Raw genomic sequence first — 20,729 nt, 5'->3', positions numbered from 1 at the left:
GAGGCTGCACCTCTTGCACAACTTCATAGTGGACCTCAAAATAAAGATATTATTTTTTAGTCTTGATGTGGTCAGTGCTCAGTTCCACCTGCATGCTTACAACACAACAGATAATGTATTTTAATACAGACAACTTGTGAATTTGTATGTGCATTGTGAATATGCTTGGGATGGTGTTGAGTGTAGACTTTTAGAACTGCCTTCTGATCCCCTGGCCTGCCTTGGTTTGATCAAGCAGCAGTAAATAGCAGAATCTCCAGTATTTTCCCTAGGACATGAGTAACATCCAAATGGTCATTTGTTCTCAATGTGTTCTTTTGAGAAGCCACTGACTGAGGACCTGCAAGAGCAGGCACAGCTCAGGCCCTGGACTAACCCATCCTCACTCCCCTGAGCATTTCTCCCCCTCAGGCCCTGGACTAACCCATCCTCATTCCCCTGAGCATTTCTCCCCCTCAGGCCCTGGACTAACCCATCCTCACTCCCCTGAGCATTTCTCCCCCTCAGGCCCTGGACTAACCCATCCTCACTCCCCTGAGCATTTCTCCCCCTCAGCTCCTTGGGCTTGGTGGGACATGAGCCAGACCTTTCTCAGACTGCCTTGATTTGGAAGTGGGTGGCTCTGGAGTCCTCCAGGGCCTGCATGAGCATCACCCTGAGCTACAGACCCAGGCAGGAGCAGTTTTTGGAGGCTGAGTGCTTGGAGGCTCAGGGATGCTGCTCCAGGGCCAGTCTAGTTACCAACAGGGCTATTGGTCAGCATGGGAAGGTGGCTGTAAATACAGCAAATAAATGAAAGCAAGCTCAGCTGTGGTGTCAGCAGCAAGTCCTGCTGCTGCTGTCATGGGATGTTGCATCCCAGAGGGATTGGGCTCCCGAGGAGGTGCCGTGAGCCAGTGGGCAAAGCAACAGGGGGAGGCAGAGACCTGGCTGTGCACCCTGCCTGTGCCACCCACCCTGCACGGCCCCGGGCACACCACCTCACCTCCCTCCCTCCCCTCCTGCCTCCTCCCATCCCTGTGAGCCTCAGGGGCTGCACTCACAGCTGCAGGCAGCGCAAGGGATACCGTGAACATGGAATTCACTGCCTGCCAGCGTGCAGAGCAGGACGGAAAATGTTGCGGTGTAACATTCTGGGAGTCCTTTCCTAGCACAAGGTCTATCACAAAGCACTTTGGCTGCCACAACAAAGCTTATTGATCAGCCTCAAGTATTCCAAATTGGGTCTTTCTGTCCGAGAAGGAGCAGGATGGAGAATTGAAGCACTTACAGGGGAGAATATCGTACATGAGTTATTGAGTAACCATCAGCACTGCTCCAGGGCTGCTCCGTTCCTCTGGACTGCATGCAACTTCTGAGCATTTTATCTCTTTCCTTCAGTGTTTTCAGGCATGTGCCAGCTTCTGTAGCATATAAACTAGGCGCTATTTTTATTGAATCTGGCTTTAGTGCTGTAGATTTTTCACACGTGTGTTGGTTTTTTATTGTTGGTCTCATTCCTGAACTTTCTGGCACCTCTAAGTGTGAAATCGGTTATGTGCACGTTGCTTGGCAGATGAATTCCTATTTCTGGGAATCATTTTCCTTCTGAAATGTATTTTTATATTAAAAATGTGATCTGTATCCATATACCGGCCTAAGATTCCAGCCCAGAGATTTCCACAGCCAGAGATCACCACAACAGGGGATGCAGCCTGGAAGGAGACCTCTGCTTTCCAAGCTGTGAGTACTCATATTAAAATCTTGTTTTACTGACCCAACCTCTGCCTCCTGGAGCAGCAAAATCCCCTTTTGATCTGGCACCAGGGAAAAATCAAGACAAATATAGAGGATAATAAGTGATGTCTTCCAGCACTGTCTCCCTGCTGGATCAAGAGAAACCACCCATCTCCTGAGCCTTCCCACCACCACCTCCATTCCAGCTACTGCCTTGGCAGCTCCCCCCCCTCCCTGCAGCATCCCAGGCCCTGTGGGAAAGGCAGGGGCTCAGGGATCCGGCTGCCCACCCTTCCCAAGGTGCTGTCCCCCCCTTTTCCATCCGCGCACAGGCTGCCAGGGAGGAAGGAGCCGTGGCTGTGTGTGGTTTTCTCGCCCAGGGTGACCTGGAGCACATCTGCGGAGCGCTCCAAAGCAGCAGGAATGCGCTCCGTTAGGACATGATTCATCCTGCATACCGCATGGGTGGCTGCTCAGGGAGAATTTGGCCATTTGCATACGCTGCCGAGACCTTCCCCTTCTTCTCCTTGTTCCCAAAGCCCTGTGCTTCATCCAGAGCCCCTGCAGGGGCTGCACAGCCACAAATCCCTGCCCTGGGCATTGCCCTGGCAGTAATGCTCCTGGAGTGCCACACGGTGAGGCAGAAACTGCTCCAGCCAGGTCGAAGGATGGCTTTAAATCCTCAGGAAAGCTGGGACAGAGCTGCTGCTCGGGGATCAGTTTGGGATATGCTCTCTGCAGGCAGGAAAATCCCATCCCGGTTCTGCTCAGGCAGAGGGAGAGCCGCAAACACGACGGAGCCAAGCGCCCGCTTCTGGGAAGGAAACAGGAATTGGGCAACCAGGCAATTGGCTCTGGCTTAGGGCTGCTCCAGGGTAACTGGATTATTTACTTGGGCAGCTGCAGAGCCGGATCAGCCTGGAGGAAAGAGGGAGATGCTCCCCGGGCTGGGAGGGGATCCCTGCGCTTGGCCAGCGGAGCTGCGATGCCCGGGAAAGGCGGAGGAACGGTGAAAAACAACAAGGTCATGTCCTAAAACACCAAGGCAACGTCCTAAAACACCAAGGTAATGTCTTAGCAAGCAACAAAATCACGAATTTCATGTCATTAACTCTATCTATTAAAAAAAAAAGAACCAACTGCCAGACCTCACCTTGCTTCTTCTGGCCTAAACACAGCTTAAAGGGATGGAAGGGTGTTTTCCTGCTGGCTGTTAATTATCTCTCATGTATCTAAAGCTTCAGTGAGGGAAACTATTTCACCTGCACAGATTAGTCTATTTGGATTTATTGTTGTTCATTTTGGCACCAAAATGGTAACCAGGCAATGCTGGTGCTTGGAAGGCAGATCTGAAGTAATATGGTAATGTGTTTAAATCCTTTAATATCAGGGGAACATAGCATTTCAAGCTGTTCTCAAAAGGCTGCCAAAACCAAGCCCGACACTATGTGAAACGTTTTAAAGAAAAATTTCAACAAATAGGAATTTAGCAAATAGGAGTACACTTACCTAAAAAAAAAAAAAGCCCCTGACACAGAAAGCATGCCAATGTCATGGGAGCAACAAGTAAACACTGACTAGTCCTAACTAGCAGGTGGAAGTAGATTTTAATAATATCTAACTAATTATGGGACAAATTCGGTTTGAGACACAAATAGGTTCAATATGAGGTATAAGATTTATGGTTTTTAATTTAGTATTTTAGAATTCTGACAAAACCCCCTCAAGTCAACAGAAAGTCTCATTCTTGCTTAAATAGGGTGCAGATCAAATCCCTGGCAAGCACAGGCCCTCCCAGTTGCCATCACCTTTCATGATGAGTCATTAGAAGCCAAGTTTCTACTTCAGATTGCTTTTCCAACTCAAAATTCAAAGTCCTCATACAACATCCAAACAGAAATATTTACACAAGATGTGTATAAATATAAAGTTTATTCAGTATAGTGTTTAGAAAAATAAGTTCACATCATCTCAGAATACAAATAAAACACTTAATTGTCCAGGCACAAACCCCTATTACAGTACAACAAACATACATACTTTAGATCTCTTTGGTTGGGTAATTAAGCACAGATATGTTTGATGATACACTCTGGGGCAGCATCACCTAACAGTGCAGTAAAGTTCTTGATTATTCCCTCCTCTAACACGTACATTCTGCTTCAATTTAATATTTGTTGTAAGGCACAATAAAACCCATATTGGAGAAATAACTGGTTAGTTCTGGACAAACAGTACATGCAGCAAAAGAACAAACATCCTCTGAATGTGAATCCTGAAAGCCAGAAGATTCACCCCCTCCTTGAGTTCAGAAATTTAAGAAGCAAGTTTTAAATTATATGAAACATACAACTAAGGTATAAAATATCCTTCAAGATAACAACTGCTAGGAGATACAGGAAGACTTCAGGCATCCTTGCTTTTAAAAATATCATTATTTTTGTTTTCAGAATTATAAAATTACTGTTCTTTTGGATGATTTGACATTCTTTTTGACCACAGGCACTGGGCAGTTCATGTCCCCAGAGCCCTGCACAGATATCTCACATGATACTGGAGGGATGCACCCCCTTGTTCCTCTGCCCTTGCTGAGGAAAGTGCACAGACACTGGAAATCTATGTACATGAAAAGCTCCTGTGCACACAGGGCCAAATTCCACCCTGATTTATTTAACTGAAAATCATCACTGAGGTGGTTTTACACGATTTGAAGTCAGAACCTGTCCATTATTGTCATCAGTCTCAGACTGAGAGCAGCAATGACAGTCCCAGCCTCACCTCTGGGTGAAGCCACTTTCTGAATGAGTCTTCCTGAATCCACAGGGAGGGGAAAGCAGTAAATGGGAAGAGGTATTTGCTTGGATAAACTGTGACTGTTTGGTTCTACCCAAGTGCCAGCCTTGTGCTCTGGTTTGTGCTGCCACTGTGTACTGGGCCAAATCCCTGACCTAACACCAGTGAAATGAATGGACCATATTCCCAGCTGGCAAAAAAGGACATTAAAGTCAATGGAAATGTGCTAGTTTAGCCCAGCTGAGGACCTGGCCAATGCATGTCTGTGATTTACATTGCTGAAATGTCCTCGCAGGTAAGATCACAGGGATAATGCTGCAAATAGTCCACACAGAGCATTCAATTCATCGTGTTTCTGGTTTTCTGCAAAACTCTGGGTGAAACAGAGGCAGCTTTAATCAAAAGTAGTAAAGAAGAGAGGGGTTTTTAACATCATGCTTTGTTAAGAATTTCCTTAGGCATATTTTTCAAAGCTGAGTCTGGGACTAGTAAAGCAGTAGAATTTGGCAATGTTTTCTGTAAGATTTCCAGTGGACTTAGAAGTTACAAACATATGTGAAGTTGAAATGATCCTTTACTCTCATCCATAACAGAGAGGGAGGGAAGAGAAGGAATGTGTATGCCAGGTAGACATACCATTCATTTAAGTAACAGAATGTGATAATAAGGGCTGTCTGTGGGGCTTGGACACTCACTGCCCTCCCATGTGTGGGAGATCAGCATCCAAATCCCCTAAACACCAAGTAAAAATCCTTGCTTTGGGAGTCAGTGGAGCAATGCCTTATTTACAGCAGCCAAAGATCTGGCCCTGGACACTTTTTGGGGCTTTGAGTACTGTCTATTGAGAGCAGTGAGCCTGCCTGCCTGAGTGCCACAAAATAAAAACTTACCCTTGTAAGGAATAAAACTACTTATTTAAATTTCTATTTTAAACACACTGTACCGTGCAATGAGTCTTTATATTGTGCATATGTACCTGCAGGAAACATGAGGTTATAACTATGTTATCTGGAGGGAATGACACTTATTTTCAATGGGAGAAAGAAAGAAAAGAGTAAAAGATAATAGGAAGTTACTCGATATCTGGAAGACTAGAATAGATTAATCTCACTTTGTCCCAAAACACTGCTTTTATGTACATCCTCCACTCCAACTGGAGAGTGGGAAGTCTCCTATTAGAAGTACCAGACACTCCAAGAAACGTGCCACTGTAACAACATACAGTTTTTCACAACAACTGTGCTGCAAAGCCATGGAATTCACTCAGTAACACAACAAATGCAAAGAAGGAAAAATTAAAAATAAAGTAACAGGTACTGTTGTAACACCACAGTCTCTTCAATTATGAGAGATGATCACACCAACAACTGCTCTGAAATATTCCCTAGCTTGCCTCCAAATATAGTCTGAGCTTCACAGACCAAATGTTAATCCACCATCAACTCCTTCAGAGCCAAGTACACGTTCTCCATTAAAATGACAGCGATAGGGGACATTTCTAATTTTCCAAATGGCTGAATGATTTCATGCAAAGCATATACAGCTACTGTCATCACCACCTTAGTTACAGGGGTGCAGAAGAGGTGGGAAACAGACAGCTCATGCTGGGACCCAGCAAACAGATAAACAAGCAGAGTGGTTGGGAGAATTCTGGACTATCCGATTCCCTGCTCACGCGGAGCTCCCGGGAACGTCAGGGAAAGCTGTGCCAGGGGAACATACAGCTCCATGTCCTGCCTGTGATAATCTCTGCTTTGAAGCACTTGCCTCAAACCCCCCGTTTGCCTGGGAGCACGTGGGGACAGCCAACTGCTGATGGGCTGCTCCTGCCTGCGGAGCGTCAGCGGCTCCGTGCAGCTGCAAGTGCCGTCCTTGCGCTCTCCTCCTTCCCTTTTCCTGCCCTTCTCCCTGCAGCCCTGGCTCACAGCACGGGCTCCAGTGCACACTGACAGAGCTCAGCCTCAAGTTCCACAGAAAACCCTGCAAAATAGGCAATATAGTGCAAAACCACAACGAGAATGCCAATGCCGTGCTCACGGTGCACAGAGAAACCTTCATTCCCAAAAGCTTTCCATGGAACCAGTTAAAACCAAGACAAACACACTGGGATTTGCCACCTTAATTATCTTTTCTTTCCATTTTCTTTTTGTCCTTTACAAGTGATCTTGTTCTGTCCTGAGCCTGCTTCAGAGCCCACAGAAGCTCATGAAAACGTTTCCAATTGCCTTCCACAGGCTTTGGAGGATGAATACATGCTTTAGTTATTGTATATATTCACATCGGGATAAAATACAACAAAACCAAACCCACCAGCATTAACAGCATGTCACTTTTGTACATCTGAATTCTTCTTATTGTTTTAAAGCTATAAGGATGTGCTTTTCCATGCTACAAAAATAGGAGGAAAGGTTCAGATCTGCTCCACCTGCTCCAGGGATGAAGGTGTGGGCACCATCCCCAGCCAGGCAGGGACCACGGCTGCTGCAGCTCCCACCACAGCTCCCAGGCTGCTTCTCCTGGAGGATATTCATAAACACACACTCAACTGCACTCCTGGATGGGGGCCTTGCTGCACCAGCAGCTGAAGATGTCCCACATGGGCCCTTTGGCCAATTTATGAACACAGGGTTCCCTTCCTTGCCTTGCCCATCCAACCTTCCCTGCTCATCTCACAGAGCCAAGAGCTCAACCCTGTGGTCCCCTCCTGCTCATGTGGGGCAGAAGGACCAATCCTTGGCTCTCTGCACTGCCAGGAAATGTCACCCACCATGTCCAGAAGACTCTCAAACCTCTTCTTACTCGTGCAAGCAGGGGCACCCAAAGTCAGGGGGTCTACTTGCAGAAGTAAGGCATCAGGATTTGGCCCTGAGGACGGATATCTGCAAATCAGTGTTTTTATTCCTCCTGCCACTGTGCTTTAGTAACAAAGATAAGGCCACTAGGAAGAAAGGCACGTGGAATTCTGTAAAAAATACACAAAAGGGTTCAACTAAATCGCAAAGTACTAACAAAACAAACAAAAAAAAAAAGCCCTGAACACAAAGACAGAGGGGGGTAGAAACAGTGACCTCCTGGGTTTGTGAGACTGGGAATTAATTTTCTAGTTTCAGTGTGATTAACATTTTACTTTTACAGTCTATTGCTTGAAAAAAAACTACAAAAAAGTAAAACCTTGTCAGAAATAACTACGCTTACTTCCTGCTCAAACAATAAAATAAATTAAACAGCCAGAAAACGTTTTCCTTTTCAATGCATTGTGTCTAAAGTGAAAGGGAACATAAACCATAAATAAAATCCATTGTACTAATTAAAAAAAAGTCTCCTTTATAAGAACTGAAACAATATTTACATTCATACTGGATAGAAAGCTTCTGAATTGCATAATTAGAGTTTCAAATGATGCTTTTTCTGGTGCACTGACAAAATGCTAGCTGTAGCATTTAGAAACCTGTACATGATTGATGTGAGACTTTTGGTTTAAATGCAAGTCTGCTGGAAAAAAAGCAAACATACCAGTAACAATGTTATGATTTTGTTTTGTTTCTTAACCTCAAACAACATAAAAGTAGCCAGAGAGGTATCGTCTAGAGTTCCTTAGAAATCTCTCAATGCCCATGGACTGGAAGTAAACAGAAAAAAAAAAAGTCTGCATTGTTTCTACCATTTTGGAGTGAGATTTTTGTTTTCCATCTGAAGCTAGGAGTGTATACTTACTGTTAAGAGTATGTTGTACTATGGAGAGTCTAGTTAAATTTTCAGGGTAGTATCTGGTAGCCAAACCTGTACCCATTCCTCAGTACTTGCCCTGGCCATTTCCTTTCTCATTAAACCTGTTTGAAAGAGGATAGATACTGCATGCAAACCAAGTGTGGCAACCTAATTCCACTGCTGGAGATTCCTCTGTACATTGATTCAGACCACTTAAATGTTCTTCTGGTTTCTTAAAATGAGAAAAAAAAAAACCACCAAACAAAAAAACCCCACAAACACCCCACTAGGTGTTTGTTAGGGCCTCAACAGGAGACTTATCTATTAAAACAGAAAGCAAGAAAAGAAAGAAGCTACAAGTCTTGCATAACTTCATCCATCTGAACTGTCTGCAGTTTGGCAAGTTCTTTTTTGTCCGTTTCCAGTTCTTCACATACCGTGTCAACCATGTTGCTCATAACATACTTAGATTTGGAATCAAGCATCATTAAATTGCCAGTTGACTTGCTCTCAGAATTAGGCAAGAAATTCTCTTTGACATCAGGTACAGCTTGCAGAACCAACCTGTGCTCTCTGCCAAAATCCTGGTGCACTTGTGCAGGGGGGTGGCTGACACGGTCTGCACTGGCTGAAACGATTTCTCCAAGCACGGGCTGTGCTGTGGAAATGGACAAGAGATCCTGACTGGTGATGAGGGGACAGTTCTGGAGGGTTGCATAGTTAGTGTTGCTGATAGATATCACTGTAGAGGTACTGGTCACGGGTGAAGACATGGCCTGGCTCTCCGAGATACCAGAGCTCAGTTCTGCAGCATTTAAAAGAGTTGGTGGAGTGAGGGAAAAATTGTGTGAGGGCGTTACATTCACTAAGGAGGAGGCCAGGGACTGCAGCCCTGCACTGGATATATTTTCAGAAGACATGTTGACGTTCAGTTGTGTGTTCTGACTGACTGGCATCAGCTGAGAAAACACCAGGCTTCTTTCCAGTCCTTCTTGCTTGACAGATCCTACAGCCTGGCCCGAGTTGGGAACTGTATAAACCACTGCACTCGGAGTGAGGGGGCTGAAGAAAACCTTTCCTTGCTGCACTGTTGAAGATTCAGTCGTGAAAGTTCCTCCATCAGATGTGCTGGGGTTTGCTGAAACATTACCTAGAGAAAGGAAAGCAAAAGAAAAGAAAACAGAGAGTTATGCAGTCCTGGTCTTTTTTACCTTCGCAGTATACCCACACACTAATATTTCATGTAACACTGCAAAGCAATTTTTGTAGCAGGTGAGAGAAAACTTGCTGTAAAGAAATCAATGCTGTTAATAGGTGTTGCTTCTAGAAAGTTAAAAAAAAAAAAAAAAAGAAAGAAGTTTCTGATCTATTAGATTAGGTATCTTTCAGACTCTCATTAAGGAGCAAACAGTCCCCAGCCATGTGACTAAAATGAATGTGCTTTGGCCTTCACTAGTTGCCACCACTCAATTTCCATCTAAGAATAGAAGCATGAAAAGCCATTAAAGATAGTTCAGTGACAGACTACAGCTTGTGTGTGGGAACTGGAGACGCGTCACATGAAATCCACTGCTGCTGGGGAGAACCTGCCCGAGCCAACCCCCACGGAAAACACGAAAAACCAGTAATTTCTATTGGTCTGACTCGGTAATAATCCTCAAGCACTCAGCTCTACTCCCTTTCACCTTGCTTTTTTGTGTTTTTCTAAAATCCTAATCCTGCCACATCCAGCATGCTGTGAAAAGCCACCCAGCACTGCCTGCCCTTGCTGAGAGCCATGGCACCGCTCGTGTGATGTTGCAGTGAGCCAAAGCAGGGAGAGGTGGCCAGAGATGACCTGAAATTGTTTTCACTGGACTTGTCATGTCAGTTGTCATTATGGTAATTCCTAAAATAAGAAATAGTGGCTCTTGGGACTGAGTCCCACTTGGAACACCTCACTTTCTCAAAAGCAGTTTAATTATAAGAGATTACAGTTAGACACAGCTGAATATTTTAGAGCAGCACCAAAGATTAATTTCTCACGTGGGAAATATTTTAATTCCCTATTAATTTTGGTTAATCAATTATGATTCTTTGAAAGATGTTATGCATATGGGTAAACTAGAAAAACAAAGCCAGGTAACTTAAAGTTACCTGTCAGTATTATTTACTGGCTTACTTGAAATAGCCTGCAGCATGCTTCACTTGGAATAGGCAGCCAGCTATCCATCCAAGACAAGCAGAACTTTTCTCTGAACCAAAGATATGGTGAATCACCCTCCAGTGGGCAGTAAGTATTTTTAACAATGGGAAAAATGGTCAGAGAAGAGCTTATTATGAATCTTAGGACTTCCAAATACAATAGTCCTACAATACTTAAAAGGATAGAACTTACTTTCTCACCTTTGCTGGTTGTTAGTTTATGCCTTGGAGCATGTGGATGAAGTGGCTTTAGTAATTACAGGTGGCATTCAAACTAAATGTCTTCTCTCTTTAATCTTGCTTAAACTATGTGCCAGTAACTTCCAGTGCCTGTGAGTGCCGTATTTTAGGACTTTATAATTGTGCACCCATTTGAAATGTGGTTGCACAGCTTCAGTGTTCCTCTCTGTGCTTCAGCAAGAGCAATTCATACCCTATACATATTAAATTCAAAGAAGCACATGAGCATAATTTGACTTTCATTATAGTATTCACAGCTCCTGAAACCAGAGAGAATAATTCCAGTTTAATAACTTTCATAATCAAATAAATAAAGTGGCCAATGAGTACCAAAGATGTTCAGCTGTGCTTTTTAACTGATCTGCTTCAAAAAAGGGATCCAGAACAAGGTTTGTGCTCCCTGGGATTCTTCCTGGCCAGCTGCAAGATTCAAACTTTGGTATGCTAAGACCAACTCTAAAGCAAACTTGGGGAGGAGCCTGCACACTTGGCACATGAACCTGTGATGACATATTTCCCTTGGACTCAGGGCAGCTTTATACAAAGAGCCTCACATTTTATATCTACGAGCTAGTGCTTACTTCTATTGTTCCCCCCAAGTTTAATCTTTCTTAATTATGGAACAGAAAATGTACAAGCAACTGCTCGGTCTTGTTGTGTCTACAATAATTCAAAATGTATTTTTGTGAAATGCTTTTGTTAAGAAAACAAAAAAAACCAAAACAACCACCACAAGAACAACAAGAGTAACAATTTCCAGCTGCCATAATTTTCATTTTTATGAACCTTCTTGTTAAAAGAATTCAGTGGCAAATGGGGAATATTTTGAATTACTGAAACATGTAAAATTTACAGATATTTGTGAAGACTCCTCTCACAGACTTCTGTGAACAGCATGAGATGAAAGGGGTGTAAATTACCAGACCTCCTTCCATGCTCTTAACAGAAGAGCTCAGCTTCATCTAACAGTCTGCCCACGAGCATAATTCACTATAAAGGAAGGCAAACAGTATTATTTGATGTTCTGTGCGTGGCCATGGCTGAGATATTATGTTGATACCTTGGAAGAAAAGGACCACAGTTTCTAAACTGCTAAATGTGCCTGATTCCAACTTTTCCTCATATCTCTTAGTGCAAGAGGCAAAGCTTTTACCTTGTGAAGCTGCCACAGAAACTGGAGGCAGCTGCAGAGAAGAAAAACCAATGCTTCCGTTCAGCAGCTGGCCATTTGTTCCTGAATTGGGGATCTGGACAATGCCATACTGGTTTATTTGGACAGGAGCAGTAAAAGTAACCACGGAGCCTCCATCCTGGGAAGCAGCAGTTTCCACACCTTCCCTTTTCACCTCTGAGCTCGGTATCAATCCCGGGAAAGTGACTGGGATGTTGCTAGGGCTGAAGGCTGCTGTGGCACTGGGGACCGAGGCCTGAAGGAGTTTGAAGTCTTTGACATCTTCTGAGGACGATGAGGACAGTATGTCAGTGATGGACACGCCGTTGCTCACGACGCTGGCCGCAGTTTTGGGTGAATTTAAGGTAACAGTCTGCGAAGTGCCCACGCTGAGTCCATTGAGTATGACACTGTTGGGTCCCTGAAGAAACGAGCTACCATTGAGGAAGACAGGAGAGGTACTGGCAGGCATGAGGTTCCCATTCAACAAGACGCCGGACGAGCTCAAGGCTATTTTAGTGTTTCCGAGCTGCTGCATGTAGACAGGCTCCATGTGGCCGGGAAGGCTGAGGCTGGTAACGCCGTCGGATGAGCTGGAGAGTGGATGGGGAGATAAATCCTCCCGCCCCTTACTGGATTCATCTTCTGTGCTAGGGTTGCCATCTGACTCGCTACGGGAAAAGATGGAGAGATGACATTGCATTACCACGGCGTACAGGATCTCTGCACCAAGGGGGACTTCTTGCTTTAACACAAGTATGCGAGAGTTTCCACGAACAATTCTTTTCTGTGTTTTGCCTTTACGAGGAACTTTAAACGAATATTTATGCCAAGGGAGGAGGTTTCTCAGAATGGAACACATCAAACCAAACACTCGCCCAAAGGAAAAACTTTACAGACTGGGTTATGGAGTTGTAAATAAATTCCTCCACCCCGGCGACCGAAGGGGGCTGCCTGGGCCCGGGGTGCCCACACGTGTGAGACGGGCCGCGGCCATTTGGCAAAGCGCTGGGAGGTGAGGCAGGGCCGGGCAGCGCCGCCGGACCCTCAGGGCTCAGCCCGGCGCCCCCGGCCCGGGGGAAGGGGCAGACCCCGGCCCGCGCTGCCCCGATGCCGGCGGAGGCACCTCCGGCCGTGCCGGGGGGAGGGACGCAGAGATGGGGGGCGGCCTTTGTGCCTCCGCCCGGGGCTGCGCCGGGTTTTTTCGCTGACTGGTCCGCCCTCGGCCGCATTTTTCGGTCGCTCTCCCCTCCCTCCCCCCTCGGCCTTTGATGTGTCCCGCGGAGAGGGGCCGCGGCGGCACAATCGCGCCCTTGGTTGAGAAATGCCTTGGGGCCCCCTCCGCCGGCCGCTTTCCCTCCTTCTCTCCCCGCTCCCTTCCTCCACTCCCTCCTCCCCGCGCTTTCTCCCCCCTTTCCCGTCCCTTCCCGGAGGAAGGCGGGAGCGGGGAGGTCACCTCCACCTGCCCGCGCCCCCGCCGCGGGGCGGGGGGAGCCGAGCCCGAGCCGCGGGCGGAGCGGGGCCGGGGCCGCTCCCGGGAGCCCCGGGAACCGGCCCCGCTCCCCCGCTGAAACCCGAGCCCGGCCCGCTCCCGAGTCAGGTTTCAAAACAGAGGGAGCGCCGGGACCCCGCGCGTCCTCCGGCCGTCAATGATTAACTCTGTCAGGCGCGACAATTGAATAAAAACAAGGAGCGGGGGGAACGAACACCCCCGTCCCGTCCCCTCCCGGGAGTCCGCCCCGCGGCTCCCCCGTGCCGGGAGCGGCTCCCCGGTGCCGGGAGCTCCCCCGGGAGCGCGGGCCGGCGGGTCCGGGAAGTTTCCCCGCGCCGCCTCGCACGCCCGGGCCGGGTGGGTGTGTTGGGAACGAGGGAGCGGGGAGGAGGAAGGAGGGGAGGACGAGGCGCACCGAAGGTAAGCGCCATGTTTGCAAGGGAAGAAAGAGCCGGGAGAGGGAAAGGCAGGCGGGAGAGGGGGCGGGGAGGAAAAGTTTTCCCTCACCTTTTGGACTGGGTCTCGGAAGGGTTGCGGTCCCGCTGCCTGCGGTTCTTGAACCAGTTGCTGACCTGGGTGAGGGACAGCCCGGTGATCTTGGCCAGGTTGCGCTTCTCGGCGGGCGAGGGGTATCGGTTCTGCTTGTAGAGCTCCTTGAGCGCGTTGCGAGACTTCTCCTTGAAGCAGTAGACCGTCTCCTCGCCGTCCCAGATGGTCCTGGGCAGGGGGTATTTCCTCCGCAATCTGTACTTGTCCACCGCCCCCAAGGGTCTGCCCCGGGCTCGCTCCGCCTCGGTGTAGCGAGCTTTGTACCAGAGCTCCTGCAGCAGCGGGTGGTTGGAGGAGTCGAAGTTGTGGCTCTCCAGGATGCTGTAGAGCTCGGCGTAGATGCCCTGGTGAAAAGCCACCAGCGCCCGGGCTTTCATCAGGCTCTCGTTGCCACGTAGCAGATCACTCGGGGGCAAAGACCACAGGAACCTGGCCAGGCGGTCCAGGTTCCCACCTTGCTGCAGCGCCTCGCACACGCAGGCGACGTGGTCCGGCGAGAAAGCCAAGGGGGTCTGCGAGGAGGAGGAGGAGGAAGAAGAAGATGAAGAGGAGGGAGAGGAGGCAGCGTGGTGATTCCTGGCCAGGAGTTCCGTGTGGAGCAGTACCTGTTCCGCGGCTCCCTCCTCGCCGGCGGCAGCGGAGCCTGCATGCTCCATGGGGAACTGGGCAGCGGCGGGAGGGGGCGGCGGCGCGGGCCCGTCGGGGGCTTCGGAGAGCATTTCCATCACATTTTCCTCCTTGATCTCTACCGCGATCACGATGTCGTCCGTGGCGGGGGAGGCAGAAGACATGTTTCGGTTTGCTTTCCTTTTTTTTTTTCTTTTTCTTTTATTTTTCTTTTCTTGTGTGCTCTTTTTTTTTCCCCCTTCCTCCCTCCCCCCCCCCACCACGTTCCCTTCTCCTCCTCTCCCCCCTTCCTATCTCTCTCCTCCTCCTGCTCTAGCCGATCAGGTTTCCCCCGGCCCCGCGGTGACCATCCGGGATCGCTGCTGTATCCCGGCCGCGCTCCGCCGCTCCCCCCGCCGCGACTCCCGCACCCGCCGCAAGACTATGTGGCCCCGCCCACCTCTGCTCCGGCCACGCCCGCCCATTGGCTGCGCCGCGCCGGGAGGGCGGGGCTACGGCGTCTCCATGGCAACCGTCAATCAAGCGGCCGCGCTCCTCTCTCCGCTCCCCCCCCCTCATCCCCACCTGGAGCCCCCGGGGAGCGGCGGCTCCGTCACCTGCGGAGGGAAAGGGTTAAATCGCTCCCGGTGCTGTCTGCTGTCCTTACTGGGGGTGAGGGACTTTTGCTGTGTCCGATTCTGGGCCCCTCACTTCAAGAAAGTCATTGAAGTGCTGGAGCGAGTCCAGAGAAGGGTAGCGGAGCTGGGAAGGGTCTGGAGCACGAGTGCTATGGGGAGCGCTTGAGGGAGCTGGGGGTGTTTCTCCTGGAGGAAAGGAGACTCGGGGTGACTTTATCGCTGTCTGCGACTCTCTGAAAGGAGGAGTAGCCAGGTGGGGGTCGGGCTTTGCTTCCGGGCTACCAGCGACAGGACGAGAGGACAGAGTCTTAGTGGAGGTTTAGGTTGGACACTAGGAGGAATTCCTCCGCAGAAAGGGTGATTAAACATTGGAATGGGCTGTCCAGGGAGGCGATGGAGTTACCATCCCTGGAGGCGTTTAAGGATAGACTGGACGTGGCACTTAGTGCCATGGTCCGGTGGACACGCTGGTCTTTCCCGAAGTGATTGATTCCGTGCTTCCTCTTGGTTAGTCAGGGGCAGTTATCCCCCGTCTCCCGCTCTGGGACCCGGACAGCCCCTCGGACAGCCCCGGCGCTTCCCCCGGGCTCCTTCCCGCTCGGGCGGGCGGTGTCGGGCCCGGGTGGCGCACGGAACGCGCGGGGCGGCGCTGGGCGGCGGCGGGGCCGTTTGGCGGCGGCACCGGAAGGCGGAAGGCGCGGCGGGAGGAGGGAGGGGAGCGGGAGGAGGCGGCCATGGACGACTTGGGCTGCCCGCGGTGCAAGACCACCAAGTACCGCAACCCCTCGCTGAAGCTGATGGTGAACGTCTGCGGGCACACGCTGTGAGTGGCGCCGGGCCCGGGGGGAGCGGGGCGGTGAGGCCTGGGGGAAGGAAGGGGTCGCTCCCCCGGCCGGCCCGGGGGCGGGGGCGGCACCGGCTCCGCCAGAGCCGAGCGGCGCTTGCGGGGCGGCTCCGGGCCGGTCAGGCCGCCTTTCCTGCCCCGGAGGGTCCGTGCCAGCCCGGACTGGCTCCGGTGTGGGTCTGGCTGCCCTCGGTGCGTTCTGTGCGGTGAAATTGCCGGGAGGAACCCGCGGGACGCGGCGTGAGCTCGGGACGCGCTCCTGTCCCGCTCCTCTGCCAGGCTGCGGCGTGAGAAACGGGGAACGCAGGGGAAAATACATTTCCCATGCAGTTAAACATTTCTTGTTAAAACTGTGCTCGAGTAGTAAAGAAAAAAAGTGTTTTGTGGTATTATTGTAATGTGTTAATTCTGCTGAATGAAGAGTGCTTTCCTGAAGGTTTGGTGCTGGTTTGAATGTTGGAAAATCCTCTTGAGAACCGGTGTTGATGGTAGTCTTAACTCATTCGTGGTTTTTCCTTTTTTGTTTTATTTGTTGTGTTTTTTATTTTTTCCCAAGACCAGTCATTACTTTTCCCTTTTCTCCCAAAACTCAGCCCTTAGATAGTACCCATCACTGGCTGTTGCTGATTTTAGTCACAGATAGTCTTGCTGATTTAAGTCACAAGTAGCCTGAACTCACTTTCGGATCTGAAGACCATCCTTAGTTAGTGTGGAAGTTTGAAAGGCTGTGCTCTAAATTCTTTCTGGATGTACACTATCCAAGGCCAGTACTGCAGTAGCAGTCCTTTAATATATTTTTTATTTTTGTCTTGTCATCTTTCCTGTGATGTGTATGTTTTTAAACCACGTGTGAACTACATTGAAAAGATGCAGCCTGGGAGCTGTTGCTTGCCTTGGCGCATTGCTGTAAGCGAACAGGATGAGGGAAGTCAATTACAAGAAAGGATTTATCTCGTTGTCTTAGGAAAAAAGTGTTACTTTTCGTTCTGTTCCCTGCTCCTGTTCCCTTCCCTTGCCGTGGAGGTGCGGTGGTGTGGCGGAGGTGGCCTCGGCAGTGTCCCTTTGGTGGCAGCAGTGCCGGAGCTCCGGAGCAGCAGCCCCGTTCAGGGCTTTAGAGCGGTGCCTCGATCTTGCGTTGACCGAGGATCAGAGCAATGACCAGAGCGGTCCCCGTGTGCTTCCAGGCTCCTCCAGAGCCTCTTCCAGCAGAGGACAGCATGTCTCAGTTTGCTCTCCTGCTTTGCTTCTCTTGCTTTGGGCTTTTTTTGCAGCTGAGTTTTGCTGGAGACAGTTAATGCTGTTTTCTGCTTTACTGGCTGCAGTTGCTGACGCCGTGTTTGGGGCTGATGTTCTTGTCTTGGTTCTTGTGTCTGCAGCCCAGCTCTTGTTGTTTGCATCTCTGTGGCAGAGTAGGAGCTCTGGGTTTGTTTTTGTTGCCATTAAGGGCTCTCCATCTCAGTGTGGTTCAAGTGTGCCACTTTTCCTCTGTGTTTTCCTTCCAAGAGCTCCCTCAGGGTTGTATATCTACTATAGTTTCCACACAGTGTTACAAACCCTTCATGCTGGAAGTTGTTTCTTAGTAATGGTTAATGAATTTCCATAGTAACTCATCTAGAAGCTCAGATGACCCACCTGTGCATGAAAGGAGGTGACTGACTTGTTCTCATAAATTCACCATATTTCAGTCACTAGGAAGGAATGTTTAATGAGATAACAGAAGTTTCTGATGGAGATTTATCCTTTATCAGTCTATTTTGATATTTTGCAGTTGTTAACATTGAAAATGCTACTCCTAATTTCCAATTTAAATTTATTTGCTATAATTGAAGCATTTAAGAACTCTACCATGAATTTTATACACTTGTGAACTCTTTATTACTTCTCTTTTGTAGGAATGTCTGGAATACTTTGAGGGCTTTCTTTTTGGTTTTTCACTCTGAAGAAATCCCATTGCTTCAGTCTCCTCTCTTCAGTGATTTTTAATGTCTTTTTTTTTTTTTTTGTTACACTTGGGGGTTATTCTCACTGGGGTTTTTTTAGGCCTTTTCCACTTGGTTTGCATTTTATTGAAGCTGGACATGGTGTTCCATGTGAGTCATTAGTACAACAGCCAGACTCAAAATTATTCTGTGTTCTTCTCATTTTGTGTTCTTTTTCATTCTTTTCCTGCCTGCATTTCATCCAGGCAGGATGATGACTCTTGATGTATTTGGGTTTTTTGCTGTGATATAATTGATTTATATTGAACATAAATCCCAGATTCTTTAGCACTTTGCCACTCAGCACATCTGTGGGCAGAACAGAATTCAAGCTTGCTTTCCATGTTATGTTGTACAGGTGATGATGATGATGATTATTATTATTATTGCCTTTTTGCTCTGTTAAACAATTTGTTACTTCATGTGACTTTTATTTGCTTCAAGTGACTGTGGATTCTGAGCCCCTCCATCCAAGTTCTTGAAACTGTCTGAGATTATTCTCTGTTAACATCCTGATATTTTCTGATGTGTAGTTTGTGGGCAGAATGTCTGGGAGACATTGGAAATTGTTGCTTGTCACCATAAGAAATCCAAGTGAGGCACAGCAAAATATGAAGTTGCCTGCAGTAAATTCATTGCTAAATCCCCCTTCCCCTGGTTGCTTTCTGTAACAGTGGAGAATGTGAAAAGATTAAAGCCATGTGAATGGGCTTGCTACCAATTTTCTCTCAGACTGAAGTAATGATAGCTTATCTCTGGGTGTGGGTTTCTAATCATCTCTGAGTACTTCAGTCCGTTCTGCTTTTGTTTAGATTGTATGGCTGTCAGTTTAATAGTGTCAAAAGTCCAGTTAAACCAAAACTATATTGCCTGTAGTTGCTGTTTCACTGCCTGTATTGTTACTGTGCCATTGGAGGGAATTCTGTTCCTTTGATGTGATTTGTTCCTAAGAAATCGTGTGTTGAATCTCTCTGTTCTGTTATCTGACATATACAGGAGATAGGTTCTTTCCTCAGATTATTTTGGCATCTTCCCAGGATCTGATGGTGAGCCTGACTCTGGTCTGTTTTGCTGTGTCCTTGTTTCCTGCTCTTTAGAGGCAGGTGCTTTAGTCCTTCTTTAGGTTCTTGGGGCTTAATGCAGAGAGCAGAGATGCTCCAAAACTTCTTTTGTCAGTTTTCAAAGGGTAAATATTACATCTACCAGATCAGATTTGAAAACCTTGAAGCACTGCTAATGCTGTAACCCTGGGTACAGTCCCCAGGTTTATGGACTGCAGGTCCTTGGGTTTATGGAGGCTCATGAAGCTGTCTGCAGGAGCACATTGCCTTTGTGGTGCTTTTTGTTTGAAGTGTGCTGAGAGATCTGCATGGAAAATTCAGAGCCGTGCCTTTGCTGGCTCTGGAGTGTTGGAGCAGTTGCTGTAATGCATTTCCCAGTTCTGGCCTGGGCTCCTGCTCCTTCTGCTGTGCTAGGAGTTACATTAGCCAGCTAATCCATCTCACTGAGTGCACATTGATGCAGAAAATGCCCCAAGTGCTTTGGCATCATCTGTTAGAGATTTTCCCTCTCATTGGATTGTGGGTTAATGTGCTCCTGCTTCAGCTGTGCTTGCATTGCAGGCATTCTGAGGGAATATTTCCATTTTACCTTCAGTGCTGCCTCCTGGTAGTTTCTTTCCTAAAGCCCTGACCTTTCCTATTCTGTCAACTGTGCTGTTCACTTAATGAAGTGACCTCCAGTGATGTGATTTGCACTTGTGCAAAATACCTTGAATTTTAAAATATTGAGGAGCCTGTAAAGGCTGAGATGATTTGTCGGCAAGCTTCAGATCTTTGTTTCATCTGGGTTTCAGAAAGCTTGTGGTTTTATCAGGAGTTCATTTTATTCATTTTGTGACTCTGTTTTCCCTTCTGAAGAACTGTGAACTGGCCTTCTGTCAGCCAGGTTGTTTCCACTTTCATGTTCTTAGGTGCCCTCTGATTAGAATGAAATTAGAAGAGCCATTCTTCTTATCATGGTTTATTCCCCCACCTCTTATATAAAAAAAAAGCACCTCAGAATATCTGAGAACTTGTTGGGCAACAGATGTCCTGGTTTTTCTTTCTTTTTGTGACAGATGGTTACAGTGAAGGTTCTTCTTGCTATGAAATCCTGTGCTTTGGAGGTTTGGCTGTTCATTCTTCTCTTCCTCACTTCATTCATTTAAATCTCATCTGAAGTGGATGAGAAAATCCCTGTGCTGGCCTCCCATCTCTTTCCTTGCTGTGACCTTGACCCTGCCATCAGATTGGGTCTGGATTTTGGCAGCACATGCAGGTAGCATTTCTCCTCCCTCATCCTTTGCTTGAGCCCACGTTAGAAATCTCCCAGGGCTGCACTTTGGCTTGGGCAGTTCTCCCAAGGGCACTGGGGCTCTGGAATGTTTCCTGGCACATCAGGGTGCTGATAAGCACAGCAGTGGAGATAAGGGATAGGCAGGTGGCTGCAGAGGATGAAATCAGACATTTGGTCTTTTATAAACAACATCAGGTTAGGATTCCACTGCAGTTTATTCCAACAGAACCATGCCAAGGCTTACAATTGTGGGAGTGGTTTTTTTTTGGGCTATTATTTCTTAGTAGTTTGTTTTCCTTGGTTATTGCTTCTTGACCAGTATCACCAAAAGTGTAACACCATGTGTTTTTGGCATCAGAGCAGTGTTAAATAAGCCTTTTCCACTATAAATCTTCCCTGTCACTGGGAGGGAGGATGATAAATTAGCAGTTAAAGGTTGTTCTAGGATGGGACTTAGTAAGGAAATGCTTAG

The 20,729-nt window shown here is 47.9% G+C and overlaps 2 protein-coding genes across 3 annotated transcripts in view; one reads left to right on the top strand and one right to left on the bottom strand.

Annotated features, from left to right (window-relative positions):
- Positions 1–3,629: 3,629 nt before the first annotated feature.
- SIX4 (SIX homeobox 4) lies at positions 3,630–14,723 on the bottom strand. Of its 2 annotated transcripts, XM_059474092.1 has the most exons (4): positions 14,459–14,723; positions 13,812–14,365; positions 11,795–12,483; positions 3,630–9,367 (listed from the first exon to the last, which is right to left on the bottom strand). In XM_059474092.1, the coding sequence occupies exons 1-4, from the start codon at positions 14,642–14,644 to the stop codon at positions 8,571–8,573; spliced, it is 2,226 nt and encodes a 741-aa protein (XP_059330075.1). In that variant the 5' UTR covers positions 14,645–14,723; the 3' UTR covers positions 3,630–8,570. The 2 variants fall into 2 exon arrangements, with proteins under 2 accessions (XP_059330075.1, XP_059330074.1); XM_059474091.1 differs by having other exon boundaries at positions 13,812–14,723.
- Positions 14,724–15,803: 1,080 nt separating this feature from the next.
- The window catches only part of MNAT1 (MNAT1 component of CDK activating kinase), a 119,097-nt gene continuing 114,171 nt past the window's right edge, over positions 15,804–20,729 (top strand). The window contains exon 1 of the mRNA XM_059474096.1: positions 15,804–15,920. Coding sequence (XP_059330079.1) covers positions 15,832–15,920 — 89 coding nt within the window. The 5' untranslated portion in view covers positions 15,804–15,831. The remainder of the gene's footprint in view (positions 15,921–20,729) is intronic.

This window comes from Ammospiza nelsoni, chromosome 6 (assembly GCF_027579445.1).
Source record: "Ammospiza nelsoni isolate bAmmNel1 chromosome 6, bAmmNel1.pri, whole genome shotgun sequence".
NCBI lineage: Eukaryota > Metazoa > Chordata > Aves > Passeriformes > Passerellidae > Ammospiza > Ammospiza nelsoni.
The sequence above is the reverse complement of the archived record's forward strand: the minus strand, read 5'-3'. Positions and strand labels throughout refer to the sequence as shown.